Below are 24,078 nucleotides of genomic sequence, written 5' to 3'. Positions count from 1 at the left end.
AAGTGAATGTAATATTGTCAAGTCTGCAGATGACACAAAAATAGATGGGAAGTCTTGTGGTAAGGATGACACAGTCTACAGAGGGATATGAACAGGTTAAGTGAGTGGGAAAAAACTTGACAGATGGAACATAATGCAGGAAAATGTGAGGTTATACACTTTGGCAGGAAGAATAAAAGAGCAGAATATAATTTAAATGAAGAAACACTGCAGAATGCTGCAACACAGAGGGATTGGGATCCTCACGTGTAAATTGCAAAAAGCTAGCATGCAAGTTCAGCAGCTAATAGGGAAGGCAAATGGAATGTTGACCTTTATTTCAAAAGGAATGGAATATAAAAATAAGGAAGTCTTGCTAAAACTACACAAGGCACTAGTTAGACCACACCTGGAATACTGTGAAGTTTTGGTCCCCTTATCAAAGGAAAGATATACTGGCATTGGAAACAGTCCGGAGAAGGTTCACTAAGTTGATCCTGGATGTGGAGGGTTTTTCTTACGAAGAAACGTTGAGTAAATTGGGCCTGTACTCATTGGCATTTAGAATAATGAGATGCAGTCTTATTGAGCCCTGTACGATTCTCAGGAGACATGACAGGGTAGATGTTGAGAGGTTGTTTCCCCTTGTGGGAGAGTCTAGGAATATAGGGTGTAATCTCAGAGTAAGGGGGTCACCCATTTAAGACAGGGATGAGGAAGAATTTCTTCTCTCAGAGGGTAGTGAATCTGTGGAATTCTTTACCACAGAGGCTGGGTCGTTAAGTATGTTCAAGGTTGAGCTAGACAGATTTTTAATCAGCAAAGGAATTAAAGGATAAGGAGAGAAAATGGTGCTGAGAATTATCATATCAGATGTCATGATCTCATTGAATGGTGGAACAGATTCGATGGGCAAAATGGCCTACTTCTGCTCTTATGTCTTATGATCTTAAAGCAGCAGCTAAGGATCTAGGGGCACAATCTCTGGCCTGTTGTGCCATTTCTGTAAGTTCTTCTTGATTTCAACTCTTTTTTAAAATCATATCCCTTGTTCCGACCAGAATACATCATGGTTTAAAGAAATGCAAACTAGAATTACGTAGTGCTGGCTAGCTTATTTGGTGATAGCCTTTCATGAAATGACACTGGCTACACACCACAATCGTTATAACCAGCAGTACAAAGCCTACGTACTACCTAAATCATTTTTGAATAGGCATAGGTTAATCATGTAACATGAACCCAAGCCTGATTTTGGTAACTATTCAATTAAACTCTCATAATGTCTTTAACGTGGAATGAACCAAAGTACTTCAGATAAATGGATACTAAATTTAGGAGTGCATGGTAGATAAATAACTGCAGATTCTCTCTCGTGGATGGAGGGGGACAGAACAGGTTGTCAGCATTGGATTTGACGATACAGATTCGGGTGTGGAGACTGAAGGGATTGGAGGCTAGGATTTTGAATTTGCTTGTGGGATTGGAACCGTCGTAAGGTTATACAGCAAGCAACAAAACTTTGGGACTGGAGTTAATATAGATGTGAGCTTAGGAAACTGCTTAGGAGACTGATCCAAATTTGCAAAACAATCAGGAGGGAAGTTATTCTCCACAGTTGTTCTAGCCTCTGACCTGCTCTTGTAGCCACAGTAATTATATGGTTCAGTTTCTGGTCAACCCCACAGGGTATTGATGTTGATCTTGTAGTTTCATAGAATCCTACCGTGCAGAAGGAGGCTGTTCGGCCCATCGAATCTGCACCGACCACAATCCCACCCAGGCCCTACCCCCACAACCCTAGCTAGTCCCCCTCAGGAATCGCTCAGGAATGACTACATAAACTCTTCATGTATCAATTTCTCTATAATTGAACACAAGAGTCTTCTGTGCTTTTACTGAAGCAGTCTGATCCATCAGGCTTTTTGACAGTGTACTAGGTATTAACTGAGGGGATGCCTACTGATAAATCATGCTGACATCCTGAGAGTGGTCAGTACCTGCCACTCTTGCGCTGTGTCACAAGTCTGGATGGAGTTCATTGCTTTCACTAATCTATAGGAGTGCAGACCTCAGAACGAGAGTGAGTGACTCCTTGAAAGCCCCTATTATTCCTGCAGTTTGGTTTCTATACCAGTTCTCACCTAAAGAGGGAGAGCGAGCAGTCGGAGATATAAAAAAAACTATCATTCAAAAAGTAGTTTGGGGGCTCGGTGGGCAAGCAGGACATTGTTTGCCGAATGGCCTAGTTCCATGCTATAAACTGGACCTGTCAAGAGACAATTCGCAATCTCCAGCTGCATCGTATCCGCAAACACTTTCACTTCGCAGTTTGTAGCTGACGCCCTTACACACAGACTCTACTCGATGACTCATAAATATGCGTCGATTCAACTGGCAAGTGGTCTGAGAGAGCCCGGCATCCGGACAGACTGAGCACTGGGGACTGACTGCGGTGAATCAGACAGCCCCTCCCGACTGAGCACAGGGAACTGCAGATTGCCCCCGGACAGGGTAACTATCAGACTGCCCCTGGACAGTGTGACTGTATCAGATTGCCCCTGGAAAGCGTGACTGTATCAGACTGCCCCTGGACAGTGTGACTGTATCAGATTGCCCCTGGAAAGCGTGACTGTATCAGAATGCCACTGGACACGGTGACTGTAAGAAGTCCAACAACACCAGGTTAAAGTCCAACAGGCTTATTTTGGTAGCAAAATCCACTAGCTTTCGGAACAGGCTGTCCCTTCTATCTCCACATCAGGGTGACTGTATCAGACTGCCCCTGCACAGGGTGACTGTATCAGACTGCCCCTGCACAGGGTGACTGTATCAGACTGCCCCTGGACAGTGTGACTGTATCAGACTGCCCCTGCACAGGGTGACTGTATCAGACTGCCCCTGCACAGTGTGACTGTATCAGACTGCCCCTGTACAGTGTGACTGTATCAGACTGCCCCTGGACAGTGTGACTGTATCAGACTGCCCCTGTACAGTGTGACTGTATCAGACTGCCCCTGGACAGCGTGACTATCAGACTGCCCCTGCACAGGGTGACTGTATCAGACTGCCCCTGCACAGGGTGACTGTATCAGACTGCCCCTGCACAGGGTGACTGTATCAGACTGCCCCTGCACAGGGTGACTGTATCAGACTGCCCCTGCACAGGGTGACTGTATCAGACTGCCCCTGGACAGGGTGACTGTATCAGACTGCTCCTGCACAGGGTGACTGTATCAGACTGCCCCTGGAAAGGGTGACTATCAGACTGCCCCTGCACAGGGTGACTGTATCAGACTGCCCCTGCACAGGGTGACTGTATCAGACTGCTCCTGGACAGGGTGACTGTATCAGACTGCCCCTGGACAGGGTGACTGTATCAGACTGCTCCTGCACAGGGTGACTGTATCAGACTGCCCCTGGAAAGGGTGACTGTATCAGACTGCTCCTGCACAGGGTGACTGTATCAGACTGCCCCTGGAAAGGGTGACTATCAGACTGCCCCTGCACAGGGTGACTGTATCAGACTGCCCCTGCACAGGGTGACTGTATCAGACTGCTCCTGGACAGGGTGACTGTATCAGACTGCCCCTGGACAGGGTGACTGTATCAGACTGCTCCTGCACAGGGTGACTGTATCAGACTGCCCCTGGAAAGGGTGACTGTATCAGGCTGCCCCTGCACAGGGTGACTGTATCAGACTGCCCCTGCACAGGGTGACTGTATCAGACTGCCCCTGGACAGGCTGACTGTATCAGACTGCTCCTGCACAGGGTGACTGTATCAGACTGCCCCTGGAAAGGGTGACTGTATCAGACTGCCCCTGCACAGGGTGACTGTATCAGACTGCCCCTGGAAAGGGTGACTGTATCAGACTGCCCCTGCACAGGGTGACTGTATCAGACTGCCCCTGCACAGGGTGACTGTATCAGACTGCCCCTGCACAGGGTGACTGTATCAGACTGCCCCTGGACAGTGTGACTGTATCAGACTGCCCCTGCACAGGGTGACTGTATCAGACTGCCCCTGTACAGTGTGACTGTATCAGACTGCCCCTGGACAGTGTGACTGTATCAGACTGCCCCTGTACAGTGTGACTGTATCAGACTGCCCCTGGACAGCGTGACTATCAGACTGCCCCTGCACAGGGTGACTGTATCAGACTGCCCCTGCACAGGGTGACTGTATCAGACTGCCCCTGCACAGGGTGACTGTATCAGACTGCCCCTGCACAGGGTGACTGTATCAGACTGCCCCTGCACAGGGTGACTGTATCAGACTGCCCCTGGACAGGGTGACTGTATCAGACTGCCCCTGCACAGGGTGACTGTATCAGACTGCCCCTGGAAAGGGTGACTATCAGACTGCCCCTGCACAGGGTGACTGTATCAGACTGCCCCTGCACAGGGTGACTGTATCAGACTGCTCCTGGACAGGGTGACTGTATCAGACTGCCCCTGGACAGGGTGACTGTATCAGACTGCCCCTGGAAAGGGTGACTGTATCAGGCTGCCCCTGCACAGGGTGACTGTATCAGACTGCCCCTGCACAGGGTGACTGTATCAGACTGCCCCTGGACAGGCTGACTGTATCAGACTGCTCCTGCACAGGGTGACTGTATCAGACTGCCCCTGGAAAGGGTGACTGTATCAGACTGCCCCTGCACAGGGTGACTGTATCAGACTGCCCCTGGAAAGGGTGACTGTATCAGACTGCCCCTGCACAGGGTGACTGTATCAGACTGCCCCTGCACAGGGTGACTGTATCAGACGGCCCCTGGACAGGGTGACTGTTTCAGACTGCCCCTGCACAGGGTGACTGTATCAGACTGCCCCTGCACAGGGTGACTGTATCAGACTGCCCCTGGACAGGGTGACTGTTTCAGACTGCCCCTGCACAGGGTGACTGTATCAGACTGCCCCTGCACAGGGTGACTGTATCAGACTGCCCCTGCACAGGGTGACTGTATCAGACTGCCCCTGGACAGGGTGACTCTATCAGACTGCCCCTGGACAGGGTGACTGTATCAGACTGCCCCTGGACAGGGTGACTGTATCAGACTGCCCCTGCACAGGGTGACTGTATCAGACTGCCCCTGGACAGGGTGACTGTATCAGACTGCCCCTGGACAGCGTGACTGTATCAGACTGCCCCTGGACAGCGTGACTGTATCAGACTGCCCCTGGACAGCGTGACTGTATCAGACTGCCCCTGGACAGGGTGACTGTATCAGATTGCCCCTGGACAGGGTGACTGTATCAGACTGCCCCTGGACAGCGTGACTGTATCAGACTGCCCCTGGACAGCGTGACTGTATCAGACTGCCCCTGCACAGGGTGACTGTATCAGACTGCCCCTGGACAGCGTGACTGTATCAGACTGCCCCTGGACAGTGTGACTGTATCAGACTGCCCCTGGACAGTGTGACTGTATCAGATTGCCCCTGGACAGGGGTAACTATCAGACTGGCCCTGGACAGCGTGACTGTATCAGACTGGCCCTGGATAGTGTGACTGTATCAGACTGCCCCTGGACAGTGTGACTGTATCAGACTGCCCCTGGACAGTGTGACTGTATCAGATTGCCCCTGGACAGGGGTAACTATCAGACTGGCCCTGGACAGCGTGACTGTATCAGACTGGCCCTGGATAGTGTGACTGTATCAGACTGCCCCTGGATAGTGTCCTCCCGAGTGAGCAAAGGGGTAACCCGCTGTGCCAGATTGTTACAATGTTTCTTCCCCATTGTCCCCGGACAGGGTGAGCACAGAGGATTCCCCCGCGTGTCAGCTGTAGATTGTTACAATGCTTTTCCCCCATTGTCCTCCGACATTCTGCTGTTGTCCGGACGCTTTCCGGCGCCTCGCAGCTACTGTTTGTTTTGACGAAGAAAGGCGGAGACTTTGATTGCATTTCCCCTCCACCCCCGGTGTGGCTGGCGCAGGTACAGTATGATTGTGTCGTTCAGTTCATGCTGTCAACGTTGTGTAAGAAAACGCAGGCAGTAACAAACAATCCAAGAGTGGATCATTAACAGTGCGGCTTCTGCAATGAATTGGTTGAGACTGTGGAGAATCTTAGAGACCTTCCAATGAAACTATCCATTATTCCTACCTCTGACACCCCACATCCTTTGCCTCTGTTACCTTGGGTTGCCAACCCATTAAATGTTATGGAGACCCCAGGAAGTAAAGGTTAATCTTCAGGGCACTTTGCAAACAACCAAGAAGTAAAAAATGTTTCTTTTCATTTATTTTGTTATTAGTTATAAAATATTGGTAATTGATATAAAGGCTTTTTGACAGATGGTCAAAAATATCCTAATTGGATAACAAAGAGTTTGTTTTCATTCTAATTGGTGGGGGTTGGTGGAATTAGTGTTTTAGATGATGGTGTGAAGCAGGGTGTTTGGAGGCAGAAGTTTGCATGATGGAACTTCCAGGAATACCTCTAACCAGAGATTGCAACCCTAATGTCAGCTCTAGATTTATCCTTTCTAGTAGGGTGCCATCTTTTACCGTCCATAAACTAAACTTCTAAACTGTCTGCTTACATCCAGCAATATGTCACTGCCCTTTACAATCTCTTTGCAGAACTTCTTCTGCCTCTTTTCTCCAATACATTAAATTTAAAGGCCTATCTTTATGGGTACTATCATTTCAAAGAACAAAGAAAATTACAGCACAGGAACAGGCCCTTCGGCCCTCCAAGCCTGCACCGACCATGCTGCCCAACTTAACTAAAACCCCCTACCCTTCCGGGGACCATATCCCTCTATTCCAATCTCATTCATGTACTTGTCAAGACGCCCCTTAAAAGTCACTACCGTATCCGCTTCCACTAACTTCCCTGGCAACAAGTTCCAGGCACCCACCACTCTCTCTGTAAAAAATCTGCCTCGTACATCTCTTTTAAACCTTGCCCCTCGCACCTTAAACATATGCCCCCTCGTAATTGACTCTTCCACCCTGGGAAAAAGCTTCTGACTATCCACTCTGTCCATACCTCTCATAATCTTGTAGACTTCTATCAGGTTTCCCCTCAACCTCCGTCGCTCCAGTGAGAACAAACCAAGTTTCTCCAACCTCTCCTCATAGCTAATACCAGGCAACATCCTGGTAAATCTTTACTGTACCCTCTCCAAAGCCTTCACATCCTTCTGGTAGTGTGGCGACCAGAATTGAACACTATATTCCAAGTGCGGCCTAACTAAGATTCTATAAAGCTGCAACATGACTTGCCAATTTTTAAACTCAATACCCTGGCCGATGAAGGCAAGCATGCTGTATGCCTTCTTGACTACCTTCTCCACCTGCATTGCCACTTTCAGTGACCTGTGTACCTGTACACCCAGATCCCTTTGCCTATCAATACTCTTAAGGGTTCTGCCATTTACTGTATATTTCCTGTCTGTATTAGACCTTCCAAAATGCATTACCTCACATTTGTCCGGATTAAACTCCATCTGCCATCTTTCCACCCAAGTCTCCAACTGATCTGTATCCTCTGATGGTCCTCATCGCTATCCGCAAATCCATTAACCTTTGTGTCGTCCACAAGCTTACTAATCAATCCAGTTACATTTTCTTCCAAATCATTTATATATATTACAAACAGCAAAGGTCCCAGCACTGATCCTTGAGGAACACCACTTGTCACAGCCCTCCATTCAGAAACGCACCCTTCCACTGGTACCCTCTTCATCTTCATTTCACTTCATCTTTGCGATCATCTTCATCTCAATATGTCGCCTCCCCAAACAAATGCTCTGTTCCTCTGACAACTGGTCTTATGTGTAACCTCCCCTTCACTTGACCATCGAGTGGGCAACATTTCAGACATCTTGATTCTAATCTATGGAACACACTAAATCTCTCCAAACTTGAAACATTTTATGTGCTTTATCCCAACACATCTTGTCAATTAAACCTGAACCATTCTTATCTATCCTTAGTTTGAAATCTATTTATTTAACTATGAATGTTTTTCAATAGAACATGGGAGGTGGCAAATATAAAAAATTTTTTTGATTTGATTTATTACTGTCACGTGTCTTAGTATATAGTGAAAAGTATTGTTTCTTACATGCTAAACAGACAAAGCATACCGTACATAGAGAAGGAAGGGAGAGGGTGCATAATGTAGTGTTACAATTATAGTTAGGGTGCAGAGAAAGATCAACTTAATATGAGGTAGGTCAATTCAAAAGTCTGATGGCAGCAGGGAAGAACCTGTTCTTGAATCAGATGGTATGTGACCTCAGACATTTGTATCTTTTTCCTGACGGAAGAAGGTGGAAGAGAGTATGTCTGGGGTTCGTGGGATCCTTGGTTATATTGGCTACTTTTCTGAGGCAGTGGGAAGTGTAGACAGAGTCAGTGGATTGGAGGCTAGTTTGCATGATGGACTGGGCTTCGTTCATGACCCTTTGTAGTTTCTTGCTGTCTTGGACAGAGCAGGAGCCGTACCAACCTGTGATACAGCCAGAAAGAATGCTTTATATAGGGTATCTATAAAAGTTGGTGAGAGTTCTAGCAGACATACCAAATTTCCTTAGCCTTCTGAGAAAGTAGAGGCGTTCGTGGGCTTTCTTAACAGTAGCGTCAGCGTGGAAGGATCAGGACAGATGGTTGGTGATCTGGATACCTAGAAACTTGAAGCTTTCAACTATTTCCACTTCATCTCTTTTGATGTCGACAGGGGCATGTCCTCCACTATGCTTCCTGAAGCTGATGACTATCTCCTTTGTTTTGTTGACATTGAGGGAGAGATTATTGCCATTGCACCAGTTCACCAGATCCTCTGTTTCTTTGTTGTACTCCATCTCATCATTGTTTGAGATCCGACCCACTAAGGTGGCGTTATCAAACTTAGTTTGTGGATATAATTCATAGAATTCCGACAGTGCAGAAGAGATCATTCGGCCTATTGAGTCTGCACCGACTCTCTGACAAAGCATCTTACCCAGGCCCTCTCTCCCGCCTGCCCTTTTCCCGTAACCCGACACATTTCCAATGGCTACTCAATCTAATCTAAACATCTTGGGACATTAAGGGGCAATCCACCTAACCTGCACACCTTTGGACAGTGGGAGGAAACTGGAGCACCCGGAGGAAACCCACACCAACACAGGGAGAAATTGCAAACTCCACAGTTACCCAAGGTCAGAATTGATCTTGCGTCCCAGAAGCTGTGAAACAGCAGTGCTAGCCACTATACCACCGTGCCGCCAAATTTTGGTAGGAAAATGAAATCTAGATTTCTCAAATCTCTTCTTTTGATTTCCCAATGTAGCCTATTTTAATATATCTTTTTATGATGAAAACTGAATGGGATGCTGTATATTTAAATGACTTTTTTTTACCAGAAATCTCAAGTCTAAACTTGACAGCTTTCTCAGTTATTAGATTTAACTTCAAGCATTTCTGTTTTACAGTGAGTATTTGGGAAAGAATGAAGAGAAGAACTTGCATTAATTTAGTGCTGGTTAGGTGCATTGGCCATGCTAAATTCTCCCTCTGTATACTCGAACAGGCACCAGAGTGTGGCAATTTGGAGCTTTTCACAGTAACTTCATTGCAGTGTTAATGTAAACCTACTTGTAACACCAATCAATAAACTTAAAACTTAAACTTAATTTTTTATTTTTATTGATAAAAGGTAATCTACACGAACAATGATATCGACTGGAAAGGTTACTTAGTTAACTCTTAGACCACTGCAGGTTTAAGATGATACTAAAAGCAAAGTACTGCAGATGCTGGAAATCTGAAATAAAAATAGCAAAAGCTGGAGAGCTCAGCAAGCCTGGCAGCATATGTGGAGGGAGAAACAGTTAATGTTTCAAGTCCATATGACTCTTCACCTTCAGTGACTCTTTATACGGACTTGAAACGTTAACTCTGATTCTCTCTTCACAGATGCTGCCAGACTTGCTGTGTCTTTCCAACATTTACTAGTTTTTTTAGAAATATAGAAACATAGAAAACTACAGCACAAAAAGGGCCCTTCGGCCCCACAAGTTGTGCCGAACATATCCCTACCTTTTAGGCCTACCTATAACCCTCCATCCTATTAAGTCCCATGTACTCATCCAGCAGTCTCTTAAAAGACCCTATTGAGTTTGCCTCCACCACCACTGACGGTAGCCGATTCCACTCGCCCACCACCCTCTGTGTGAAAAACTTCCCCCTAACATTTCCCCTGTACCTACCCCCCAGCACCTTAAACCTGTGTCCTCTCGTAGCAGCCATTTCCACCCTGGGAAAAAGCCTCTGAGAGTCCATCCGATCTATGCCTCTCAACATCTATTAGGTCTCCTCTCATCCTACGTCTCTCCAAGGAGAAAAGACTGAGCTCCCTCAGCCTATCCTCATAAGGCATGCCACTCAATCCAGGCAACATCCTTGTGAATCGCCTCTGCACCCTTTCAATCTTTTCCACATCCTTCCTGTAATGAGGCGACCAGAACTGAGCACAGTACTCCAAGTGGGGTCTGACGAGGGTCTTATATAGCTGCATCATTATCCCCGGACTCCTAAACTCAATCCCTCGATTGATAAAGGCCAGCACACCATATGCCTTCTTAACCACCTCCTCCATTAGATATTAGTGTTTTTGAATTATTTAACCTAGTTGTTTTAAATTTGCATATAATCAAACAGAATTAGTACCAATATTACTGTAGTAAATCTACTTGATTAGTAGGATGTTTTATTATTTTAATATTAATCCTACAATGCTAAAATTAACATCTAAGTAACATTGCAACTTTAGAGTGCAATTAAAAATATTAGTGTAATGATTAATCCATGCCTTTTTTGTTGCAGATTTTGGATTCATCACATGGAACGGTTTGTTTTACGTTTGTGTACACTCATTTGAAATGGCATCCTTCAAACTGAAATTATTTGGCTTGCTGTACTTTGTGCAGGGAATTCCCTATGGATTACAATCCAATTTATTACCAATTTACCTCAGAACTATTGGACATTCATTAACCAAAATTAGTTTGACTAAGTTGCTGTATTTCCCATGGCTACTTAAGATACTCTGGGCTCCATTTGTGGATCAGTATGGGACAAAGCAGAAATGGCTGCTATCTAGCATGTTTGGACTATTTCTATGTTGTTTAATAATGTCGAGAATGAATCCAAAGACAGATTTCCCAACCATGGCCTTCGTCTTGATGATGATGAACTTATTTGCTTCAGTTCAAGATATTGCTGTTGATGGAATGGCGGTGCGATTGCTCAGTAATGAGGAGGTTGGCTACGGCAACACCATCCAAGTTGTGGGTTATAAGACTGGCTCTATCGTTGCAGGAGCAGGTTTTTTGACAGTGATGGACTATATTAGCTGGGATATGCTTTTCATGATGATCTCTGTCATCTACGTGGTAGCTATAATTTGTGCTTGTTTCACTCCTGAACCTCCGAGAATGCCTGAATCAGGAACCGTGTTGTCTGTGCTGAATCCCTATGAAATATTGAAAGAAGTACTTCGAGTGCCTGGAACAACTTGGATTCTAATTTATGTCATTATTTACAAATTAGGTGAGTCCATTTTACACAATTATGAATGTATAAAAATCAATATCCTCTTAGTGATTAGTATATTTTTCAGAGTTCTCCTAAAATTCTTATTTATCTTTCAGTTTTCAGTTCTGAAGTAGGATTCTACCGAAGCAAAACAAAACTTGCCTTTTCTTGCTTCAGATACTGATTGACCTGCTGTGTATTTCAAGTATTTTTATTTTGGGGAAATATTAACACGTTTGTTATGTTAGAAAATCTTTCTGATGCAATGTTGTTATTCTAATTCAGTCAAACTGTTTACAAATAGCTGACCTACATTGTTATGCTGCTATATTGGGCAGAATTTAATGGTTGCAGGATGGGCCTGTTCACTGGCTGGCAAGCAGGTGGCAACCCTTCTGTGGCCACTTCCAAGAACCCTGATAGGAATGTCCTGCATCCGGGACTGGCTGCCGTTTGCTGGTATTTGAAGAATCTTTGCTGGAGACCGAGAACACAGGTTAAGTGGGGTGAGATTGCTGGGGCCAGTCATGGAGGCCATGTTGGGGAGGGAGGAGAGGTGGATATGTATAGAGGACAGGACATGGGGTCAGCACTTGCCATCGACAGCCCCCTCCATTGGGCACAGGGTGCCTGAGCAGGTGGTACGACCCTTCCCACAGCAGGGTACAAGCACCCTGCCAGGGTTTAGCATGACCCCCCACCCGCCCGGACACCCATGCTTGAATACCAATGGCAGTGGGATGAGGTTCCTAAGTGGCCACTTATGCGTCTCAATTGGTCTCCACACGGGAGAGCTGTTTTCAACTCTTTCTGCCCTAGTTGTAATTAGGGGACACGTGGGAGGCAATGGGCTCTCCTCCCGAACATTCCCATCCCATTATATGGACGAACCCTTCCGCCGCCTTCCAGCCTGCACCTGGGGAGGGCATTAATTTCTGCCCATTGTCTATATTCATTTGCTTTGTTATTGCAGGTGAATATCTATACACTGCTTTTCTTCTATTTGCTGGTGAAAACCACAGAGACACACTTCATCACTAGAGTGTAGGAAAAGGTCTCAAAAACATTTTAAACGAAGTGAACCATGGAACAGTAATTGTAATTCATCTCAGTCTAGTGCACTCGGAGAGATCATGACTACATTAAAACTGAAAGTAGGCTAAGTGGAATGCGCAGTGTGCAAGTTCTGAAAGTCAGAATACAAAGTTGAATCGGCTGCAATATTTTTAGTTGCATTGTTCTTTGGTTATAATTATCAGTGATCATTTTGTCTGCATGATTGAGTCGTTTTGGAAGAGAAAAAGAATGGAAATGCTGATCATTTTGTAAGAGCTGTGATAGTTGCAAAGTCTGGTATTGCCTGATACAATTTTTGACACTCTTCTTTTAAAAATACATATAGCATTCTCATTCCTAAGGCACCTTCTCCCAGATTGGTTTGGAAATAATGCTCATTTTGTGTTCCAATGAATATGAGTGTTATCAGTCCATTTGACTTTGCTCTATAGATGGCCCTGGTGATTTCAAAGAAGCTTTGCATATCATAATAATCAACATACTATTGGATCTCTTGGGCTTTCTCTTCCTGCCATGTGTCCTTTATTTCCCAGAACTGCCTTTAGCTGATGGGATGCTGCCTTCTTGACTTGCTACCTTGAGTTGTTCTGCCAGGCAATGAAGGCTGCTTGTTTCTGCTCTAGGAGGTCCTGTACTTCAGCATTGTTTTCATTGAACCAGTCCTGGTGATGACAATGCTCAAACTTTGGATGCAGGAGTCTAATCCAGCTGATTTTACTTGCCTCCATTATCCTGGAATTGAGTTGGAAGTGTGAAGATTTTCCACATTGGTCATAAGCTGCACTCGGAATTATGCTCTTTGGTCAGGAATTTTAGGACTGAGACATTGGTCTTCTTCCTCTTAAACCTTTGAGCCTTGTGATGTCTTGATGGAGGTGAATGGCTGCTACCAGCCGAACAAGTCAATGATATGTCCAGCAGGCAACTGCCTCTTCATGGATTAAATGATACAGACATCATTTAGATCCTTTACACAAATAATGACATAGTCCAGGAAATGCCAGTGTTTTGATCTAAGATTTATCCAGGTAGTGTAGTTTTTGTCCTGCTGTTGGGAGAGGGTGGTTGATATAACGAGGCCATGTTGAGCAAAATGACAAACTTACCTTTGCTCACGGGATGGTGTCTCTCTTCTTAAGGATGACAATGCTATCTGTCAATGCTGGAAATATCACTTTCAATACTCCTCGGCTATGAATCCACATTGGCAGCTCTCCAAGTTCTCCCCCTGTATCCTGTGGTAGAATCTAAGGATGAACCACAATTGATAGGAGAACTGCAATTAGCAATCAAATGGAGCCTTTGGCTCCAATGGGTATTCCAGTTGAAGTCTTCAAAGCTGGAGGACTCTTGCCCACATCAAGAAGATTCAATGTATGGAGATTAGCTGCCAACTAAAGCAATTGCCACCATGCTCCTTGAAACTAGCTCCTGTGAGAGAGAAAAAAGGCTGAGGTATTCTAATCCCTAGAATGTTCACTGGGGTATTTTACCAAACCTTCATTGTCTAAGACGATCTAGCTAGATATTTTGCCTGACTTCTGATACACATTCCCTGCATGTGGCTGTCCTGTGCATTGCATGAGTCACAGCTTAGCTTAAATACAATATTTATCTCCATAATATAAGCCTGTCATTGTAATTACTTTTCATTATAAATTCAGACATAAAATTCATTACTTTAAAATGGTAACTGAATTACATCTGCATGTGTGATCGAAGTATCTCTGCCTTCTAACAAAGTCCATCTGGACATGAAACCTGGTCTTGAGTACTTACATGTAGACCAGTAATGAATTACCAATGTGAAGACAACAGTCATTTCATGTCTAACAAAATCTAAATAGACCATATTACAGAGAGATTAAATATTTATGTTCTTGTTATTTTTAAAAGTTATTCTTACGAAGTTTTCTTTTTGTCAGACAGATAAGTCAGATTTCTCCCGCATCAATTAATTATGTTTTTGTTTTTCATCAAATATTTATTCATGGGGGTGGGCATTGATGGCTGTGCCAGCATTTATTGCCCATCTCTAATTGCCCTTGAACTTCATGGCTTACTAGGTCATTTCAAGAGTCAACCACATTGCTGAGGGTCTGGAGTCACATGTCCGCCAGACCAGGTAAAGGTGGCAGATTTTCTTCCCTAAAGGTGAACCAGTTGGGTTTTTACAACAGTCGACAATAGTTTCATGGTCACCATTAGACTTCTAATTCCAGACTTCTATTGAAATCAAATTTCACCATATGCCATGAATGGATTCGAATCTGAGTCCCCAGAGTATATCCTGGGTCTCTGGATTACTAGCCCAGTGACAATACCACTACACCACCACTTTGATGCGTAGGGTTTTGCTCCTGGGGTTGGGAATCTGATGTCAGAAGCACCTCTTGGTCCGGACCCCACACCATTTTAGGGGAGGGGAGCGTGGTGAGGGGATGTAGTTGCAGTTCATGATTTTTGCTGGAAGGCCGATTTGGCGGTCAGTCATTTTCAGTGGGCACAAGATGGAGGTGGCACTGCTGAAGTCCATGAAGCACATCACAACAGCTGTTAATGTGGCAGTTGTTTTGCATCACTATGCAAGCTCCAGTGCATTAGGAGGAGAGGCAGAGGCCTGCATCTGGGGCAGGGCTGCACCACGCTTCACGGAATCCTTCTTTGCAGGGCCACTGGAGGCTGTAGAAAGAGGTCATTTCTAGAGGGTCCAGGAGAAAGCCACCTAACCAAACAAATCAGGCCTAGCTGAAGGTGACTGAAACTGAACAGCAGGAGTGTAGTGTGAAGGAACTGGGTGCAGTGCCGCAAGAAGTTCAATGATCTGCTTTGCTCTGGCAAGGCGTATGCAGCACAAGATCTTGATGACAAGCCTCTAAGTATAGAGTCTCCAGAAGAGGATAAAAAAACAGAATATTTCTAAAATGGTGCAAAATTTGTAAATATTGATATTTGGATAGACTTGTGCCTGCTTGTAGGAACACAGAAAGTGACCATGCAAATATGGCAGGCAATTAGGAAGGCAAATGACCTGGTGGCCTCTATTACAAGGGGATTGGATTAAGAATAAGGAGGTTTTGCTACAGTTGTGCAGGGCTTTGGTGAGATCATGCCTGGAGTGTGTATGCAGTTTTGGTCTTCATATTTCAATAAGGATAAACTTGCATTGGAGGCAGTACAGCAGAGATTCATTAGATTGCTACTTGGAACAAGAGGAATGGGAGGCTTTGGTATATTCTATTTCAGAGGTTTTTGAATGCTCTGTCATTGACTATTTGTAAGGCTGGAACAGACACATCTTTGGTTCTCAGGGAATTGAGATATGGAGAGTATTCAGGAGAGAGGAGTTGAAGCCCAAGGTCAGCCATGATCATATTGAGTGGTAGAGCAGGCTCAACAGCAGTATGGTTTACTCCTCTTATCTCTTGTGTTCCTATGTTCAGACTCATGTTACTACCTAACATAGTAAGAGTTTTAACAACACCAGGGTAAAGTCCAACAGGTTTATTTGGTAGCAAATGCCATTAGCTTTCGGAGCGCTGCTCCTTCCTTGAAGCTCCTTCCAAAGAAGGATAAGCGCTCCGAAAGCTAATGGCATTTGCTACCAAATAAACCTGTTGGACTTTAACCTGGTGTTGTTAAAACTCTAACTGTGTTCACCCCAGTCCAACGCCAGCATCTCCACATCATGACTACCTAACATGCCAGAGTTTCCCTGAGGCAGTTTGGGGTCACGGGCTGAGACTGGAGGACTTTATTTCGCATGTCACATGGTTTTAAGTGCATGTGTGCCTCCCTTGAGAGAATGATTAACTTCATGAAGAGTTATGTGCAGTAGCATTTTGAATAGATGCTTGAAAAAGCGTACTGACATGCACAGAATGCATACTACGCTCTCCAGCATGGGCTGGTAAGTGGCGTTGATAACACAAAGAGGCATGGAGTGAATGCCAGTTGCACCCACTACAAGGGCACAAGCCTCAGACCAATAGGCCTTATATAAGCACAGTCTCCTGTGGCACTGATTGTCTGACATGTCCAGATAACGTCTTATTCAGTGGTACACACAATGCTGCAGATATGGCTTCTGTTGCCTTCCTGCCCGTTATTCCTCCCTTCTGTCTTCCATGGTCAGATCTGCCTCTGCTCCTGAGAGTGTGAAGATGTTAATCTTCATTTCTACTTGACCCAATCTCTGAAAACCTTAATTCCATGCTGCAGCTTCGCAATAACCTCTTAACCCCCACCCCCTCCACCTCAGCAACTTATGGCCCCACCATCCCTGGAGTCTCTCATCCACTGCTCAAAAGCATAGAGACCACTTGCTCCATTAACACTGCTCACCTGATAGCATCTGCATGAGTGCCGCTCTCAGCCCTGCTCCCTTTTATGGGTGCACCTAATTTCATGGTACATCCATGATTGTCTCCCTATTAGGTTGCTGCCTCTGTGAACCTGGAATGACTCTGATCCATCTAGTGACCCTGTGCAGCCCCAAACAAAACTCGTCAAACATTGATAAGCTGCCAATGAATTTGTCAACTACTCAGTCAACCAGTTATTCAAATTTCGGTGGGTTGCCAAGTCCTACCTTGCCCCATTCTGAGCAAAATCGGTGGTGGCAGAAGCGGCAATGTCAAACTGGCATACTGCCCAGTGGCAATAATTTTCCCACCTCCCTGCTTCTGCACTTGTCTCCATCAGGATCTAAACCTCCTGCCCCAGATTACAACAAAACATTCAGCTCAGCCCCTATGGTGGGCCACAATCTTGTTCAGGCTTCTGGTCTCTCACCTGCCAATCAGAGGTTGGCAGCTCTTGCGCTAGCAGTGCCACGAGGGAGACCCTAGCTGCTGTCGGGAGGACAGGCACCGAATCGTGGAGCAGCTCAGGCCAGGGGTACGTAATGTGGGGAGGGTGTCACAGGGAGAGGTGTGCAGGGGAGTTGGCAGCATGGGCAGGAATGCCTTTGATTGAGGGGTCTCTCTGAAGGCGATAAGCTGGTCACACAGTTCTAATTATCATGTGCGCTACGTGGCAACAGGCTCGCCTGCAGCTGAGTTAATACCAGCAGCAATAAGGTCCTTATTGGTCATTCGTTGTCCACTTAAGGGTTTCAGTTAGTGTGGGGTGGGTATGCCAAAAATGGGCCTTCTCGCCCAGAACTTAATTCTGGCAGAGGTGGGAAGACAGCAGGGTTCAGCTAGGCCACCATCCTACCTAATGCCCTGCCCACTTGCAAGCTTAGTAAGAAGTTTAACAAGTCCAACGCCGGCATCTCCACATCATGACTTGCAAGCTTGTCACCAACAGAGACAATTTTTCTACCTAAGTGTGACATTGTCCATTATGTTATATTAAACTAAAAATAAAACTTACTCCATAATACAACTTTAAAAAGTTCACGAGTAGAGGAAAGAATCGCAACCAGAGCACCTTCGTCTTCAATTGTTTCAATACTTCTCCTTGCACATGTTGACGTACCTTGTCAAGCCCCCTGAACATCTCTACTCTCAGGGAGACCCTCCCCACAGTTCACAGATTGCCCAGTTGAGTAATGATGTGAGCATTGCATGCCAAAAAATAAATGCACACCTCACTGTACACTCTATTGGTTAGCAGCCTTTGGTACTCTGGATAGAATCATAGAAACCCTACAGTACAGAAAGAGGCCATTCGGCCCATCGAGTCTGCACCGACCACAATCCCACCCAGGCCCTACCCTCATATCCCACCCACTAATCCCTCTAACCTACGCATCTCAGGACACTAAGGGGCAATATTAGCATGGCTAATCAACCTCATAGAATCATAGAAACCCTACAGTACAGAAAGAGGCCATTTGGCCCATCGAGTCTGCACCGACCACAATCCCACCCAGGCCCTACCCCCATATATTTTACCCACTAATCCCTTTAACCTACGCATCTCAGGACACTAAGGTCAATTTTAGCATGGCCAATCAACCTAACCCGCACATCCTTGGACTGTGGGAGGAAACCGGAGCACCCGGAGGAAACCCACGCAGACACGAGGAGAATGTGCAAACTCCTGCAACAACCTAACCCGCACATCTTTGGATATGCAGAGAGCATGAAGAGAGTTTGTGCTGAAAATTATTAGGAAAATGATTAAATATAGGACAATACTGGCTTCATGCAATGTTCTCTGGGAAGCTAGTTCGGTTGTCAAATTGTAGGTCCAAACTACTATTTGTAAACTCAGGATTGAGCCTGATACCTTTCTCATCAGAAATACTCATTCTCACAGTAGAGTCAATTTACTAATTGAATCAATCGGGGAATTAGATTTTGTTGGCTTTAGGAATTTTGTTTTCTGACATGTTTTCATTAACAATGTTGTTACTTTACTAATGTTGATACAATAAATAATATCCAATTTGTCTTTTTTTGGAAACAGTGACAAGTTGCAATTATATCATGTCATTAAAGTCGTAAGATGTCCCAAGCTGCCTCACAGAAATATTATCAAGCCACATAAGGAGATATCAGAAAAAAAGTGATCAAAAGCTTTGTCAAAGAGAAATATTTTAAGGAATATACTAAAAAGATAGAGGGATAGAGAGGTGGAGAGGTTTAGGGAGGAAATTACAGAACTTTAGGCCTCAGCAGCTTAAAGCAAGGCCACGAGAGATGGAGTGATGAGAGTAGGGGATGTGCAAAAGAGCAGCATTGGATGAGTGCAGATATTTTGTTTTTTTGTAGTACTGGTGGGGGTTATAGAGTTAGTGATGAGCCAGACCATGGAGGGATTTGAAGACAAAGCTGAAAATGTTAAAATGGAGACTGGTAGACATTCTTGGACAGTGAGAACAGGGGTGATGAGTGAACAGAACAGTAGGGACAGTAAAAGTTTGGATGACCTCACATTTACAAAAGAAACTGAATGGTAAAAAGTGTTTGCTGTGGAGCTCCCTCTGGTGGGAAAGGAGATTTCTGTTTATGAAGTGTATGTCTGCTCCCTCTGGTGGTATACTTTTGGTTTAGTCTTACCAGTGGGTGGTTCCCACAGATTGGAAAACAGCAAATGTGACGCCACTGTTTAAAAAAGGAGGTAGACAAAAGACGGGTAACTATAGGCCAGTTGGCTTAACTTCTATAGTAGGGAAAATGCTTGAATCTATCGTCAAGGAAGAAATAGCGAGGCATCTGGATATAAATTGTCCCATTGGGAAGACGCAGCATGGGTTCATGAAGGGCAGGTTGTGTTTGACTAATTTGGTGGAATTCTTTGAGAACATTACATGTACAGTGGACAATGGGGAACCTGTGGATGTGGATTTCCAGAAGGCATTTGACAAGGTGCCACACCAAAGGCTGCTGCATAAGATAAAGGTGCACAGTGTTACGGGTAATGTATTAGCACGGATAGAGGATTGGTTAACTAACAGAAAGCAAAGAGCGGAGGTAAATGGTGTTTTGCAGGTTGCCGATCAGTGACTAGTGGTATGCCTCAGGGATCAGTGTTGGGACCGCAATTGATTACGATTTACATAGATGATTTTGAGTTGGTGTCCAAGTGTACTGTGTCAAAATTCGCAGATAACAGGATGAATGGCAGAGCAAAGTATGCAGAGGATGCTGAAAGTCTGCAAAGGGATATAGATAGTCTAAGTGAGTGGGTAAGGGTCTGGCAGATGGAGTACAATTTTGGTAAATGTGAGGTCATCCATTTTGGTAGGAATAACAGCAAAATGGACTATTATTTAAATGGTAAAAAATTGCATCATGCGCTGTGCAGAGGGACCTGGGTGTCCTTGTGCAAGAATCACAAGGAATTGGTTTGCAGGTGCAGCAGGTAATTAAGAAGGCAAATAGAATTTTGTCCTTCATTGCTAGAGGGATGGAGTTTAAAAACAGCGAGTGTGTTGCAGCTGTATAAGGTGCTGGTGAGGCCACACCTAAAGTACTGTGTACAGTTTTAGTTGCCTTACTTGAGAAAGGATATATTGGCACTGGAGGGGGTGCAGAGGAGATTCACTAGGTTGACTCTGAAGTAGAGAGGGTTTGCTTATGAGGAGAGACTGAGTAGCTGGGGCTATACTCATTGGAATTTAGAAGAATGAGGGGAGATCTTATTGAAACATATAAGATTATGAAGGGAATAAATAGGATAGAAGCAGGGAAGTTGTTTCCACTGGCGGGTAAAACTAGAACTAGGGGGCATGGCCTCAAAATAAGGGGGAACAGATTTCGGACTGAGTTGAGGAGGAACTTCTTCACCCAAAGGGTTGTGAATCTGTGGAATTCCCTGCCCAGTGAAGCAGTTGAGGCTACCTCATTGAATGTTTTTAAGGCAAGGATAGATACATTTTTGAACAGAAAAGAAATTAAGAGTTATGGTGAGCGGGCGGGTAAGTGGAGCTGAATCCACGGAAGGATCAGCCATGATCTTATTGAATGGCGGAGCAGGCTCCAGGGGCCAGATGGACTACTCCTGCTACTAGTTCTTATGTTCTTATGTAATCATTTGTTCAGGACCCTCTGGTGGAATGTGTGGGAAATGTATAAGTGCAGGAAGTGCAGGAGTTTGGCATTAATGAAGGTAGAGCCGGATTGTAATTTCATAGTATTTCAGGATCCCAGTTGCTGATCTGTTAGTCGTAATTATTTTAAAGACAGAATGATCTTGTCTGTCAGTTCTCTGCATTACAGTTGCATGGCAAACTTAACAGAATTCATCTGTGTATGTGTAGTTACTGTCCTGTATATGTAGTGCCTACATTACAATCAGTACTATAGACAATGTTAAGTGGTGCGAGTTATGAGCTGGCATGAGTGAGCATCCTCAAATTGCTGTGCCCTTCAAAACAAAAGGCGGCTTTCAAGATGCCCACTGAACCAGTCAGCAGTAAAGTTAAGGCATGCATGTTTTTCATTAGCTCATTCCCAATTTACAAATCAACAGCAAACTGCAGTAACACAAAACCACTAGAGAATATTTTAATCAAATATAAACAAGAAAAGTATAATGAAAAGCCATTTGACAATATCCTTAACTCGGGCTGAAGCCTCCCTGTAGACTGGCGATTGACCAGTTTTTGTCTTTGCGGAAGATGATAAAATAATGTTCAAAAATCATGACTACAATACTCTTACATTTCCTGCTTGTACCAAGTGTACGACGTTAGTTAAGAACAAGTCCATGGTCATCTCTTCCAACAAATGCTAGAAATTTCAATGTAATACATTATTCTAGACTAGATTCTGGGTAGGATTGTAAAGATGGCGAGCGATTGGCACTTGCCATCCTGAGAGTTGGCACAAAAATGTCACCACCAACTCTTGAAAGCCTACTGCCATTTAATACTCACTTGAGCATTGATTGGCAGTGAACGGGTCTTCAATCCACCCTTAGGAAGTCCTGCCCGTGAGAGCTGTCAGCCAATCAGATTGCCTGACAACTCCCCAACCCAGCCAGGCACAGTGCTGCGGTGGCCAGAAACGGTACTGCAGTCTCTGCCTGGAACTCAGTTCCAGGACCATTGGAAAGATAAATCCCGAGGGTCTCGGTGAAAGAAAGAATCTTTCAACAAAATTTAAAGATACAATTTAATCTTGCCGTCTTCATCCTATCTCTGCGTGCCTGACTCCCAGCTCCTCTACTTTCCTTTATTCCTGGCTTTATATTTGTTTAATTTCCATTAATTTTGAACCTCTTCCAATTCTGATAAAAAGTAATTCAACTTTGTTTTTTACTCATTCGTGGCACCACTGGCTTGCCTACATTTCTTGCCCATCCTTAGTTGTCCTTGGAAGGCAGTTGAGAGTCAACCACATTGCTGTGGCTCTGGAGTCACACGTAGGCCAGAACAAGTAAGAAGAGCAGATTTCCTTCTCTAAAGGACATTAATGAACCAGATGGGTTTTTCCGACAATCAACAATGATTTCATGGTCTTCAGTAGATTCTTAATTTCAGATATATTTTTTAAAATTCAAATTCCACCATGGTGAGATTTGAACCTGGAACCCCGGAACATTAGATGAGTTTCTGGATTAATAGTCTAACGATAATACCACTAGGCCATTGCCTCCCCAATGAAATATTAACCCTGTTTCTCTCCAGAAGCTGCTGGATCTGTTGAGCGTTCCCCATATTTTCTGTCTTTATCTTAGAATATCAGCATCCACATTACCATGTTTTTATTCTGGAGTCAGAAGTAACAAGTAGGATGAGAGATTCCACTTCTGTCTGCAATTTGATGTGGGTACCATGGGATATGGATGCATTTCTAATACTTAAACTGGCAGAATCAGCAGGAATCTGAATGTTGTGATCATTCGTACAATTTCTGTCATTTGATTTTAAGACCAAACCTTTCTTTCTCAGGCTATTCATTTTTTTCTCTACATTTCTTCATAACATTCAAATCATTGTTTCTGAACGCATTGTTGAACAGAGATGGGAAGATTAGCACTGCATTTATCAATGCAGTATTCAGCTTTAGGATGGGATGTTAGACTAAGGTATCTCTGTTGGAGGCAGAAGATCCCATAAATCTATATCGAGAGCACAGAGATCTCATGTCATGGCCAGTTATCGCCTCTTAACTAATGTTCCCCAAAAATAGATGAACTGGTCCTTTATCTCGTTACTCCTTGTGGGATCTTGCTATGTACAGTTTGGTTAGCATGCTTGCCTATGTAACAACAATGACTGCATTTCAAAAGCAGTGCATTGGCAGAATGTAAAAGGTGCTATATATCTTTCTTCTACACCTAACCTGGAAGTCATTAATCTAACACTGCATGCTAAAATTAGATTGTGTTTCAGTCCCCTTCATTAACATCCCCTGATGAGCACAAGATTTACAGAGAAAACAAAAAGCCCTCTGTTTCTGAGTGGCTGAGCTGAGAAGGCCCAGCCTTTGGTCACGGCCTATGGATAACTCTATAAGCCTTACTGTTTGCCATAAATCATTTTAAATCCATGAATGGACTTGGGTTTCATGTAAGGTGAAAAGGGCCTAGTTGTCCTTTCATTATACAGTTCATCAAACTGTGAAGGTGCATTCTGCTTGTGGAATAAAATGATAATTTTGGATGGCCCTTTACCATTACTTCATTCAAATCACCGGAGAGACATACATCAAATAAGAACCTAGTTAGCTTTTGAGACTGATGCTTTGAGTTGCCCTGATGTCTATATTTATTTCCATCTAAAACAATCTGTGGAGGTAACATTGCTATTGCAACACACAAAACCCTAGTCAACAGTTTTGAACAGTTATATATATATATATATATATTTTCCGTTTGCTAATTAATTATGTAGTGATTTGAGTGCTGCATCATTGCAATCTACAGTGCTGTATTGTTACAATTAGAAATGTGGATGCGTTTTATTTTCATTAACATTGATAGTGATTTTAGGCTGCACCAGATTTACCACACTGGTAAACTCCCCAAGTATGATGTGAAGGAATATAAAAACAATATAATGGAGAAAACGCACCCCCTCT

The 24,078-nt window shown here is 44.3% G+C and overlaps 1 protein-coding gene across 2 annotated transcripts in view; it reads left to right on the top strand.

Moving 5' to 3' along the window:
- The first annotated feature begins 2,387 nt into the window (after window positions 1-2,387).
- slc33a2 (solute carrier family 33 member 2) overlaps window positions 2,388-24,078 on the top strand; it is a 97,234-nt gene continuing 75,543 nt past the window's right edge. The window contains exons 1-3 of one of the 2 annotated variants that reach the window (XM_078214551.1): window positions 2,388-2,493; window positions 5,738-5,922; window positions 10,808-11,533. In XM_078214551.1, coding sequence (XP_078070677.1) covers window positions 10,864-11,533 — 670 coding nt within the window. In that variant the 5' untranslated portion in view covers window positions 2,388-2,493; window positions 5,738-5,922; window positions 10,808-10,863. Of the gene's footprint in view, window positions 2,494-2,577; window positions 5,518-5,660; window positions 5,923-10,807; window positions 11,534-24,078 lie in introns of those variants that run through there. The other variant, XM_078214552.1, reaches the window with a different exon arrangement.

The sequence above is a fragment of the Mustelus asterias genome, chromosome 6, assembly GCF_964213995.1.
Source record: "Mustelus asterias chromosome 6, sMusAst1.hap1.1, whole genome shotgun sequence".
NCBI classification, from domain to species: domain Eukaryota; kingdom Metazoa; phylum Chordata; class Chondrichthyes; order Carcharhiniformes; family Triakidae; genus Mustelus; species Mustelus asterias.
This window is presented reverse-complemented; position numbering and strand designations above follow the sequence as displayed.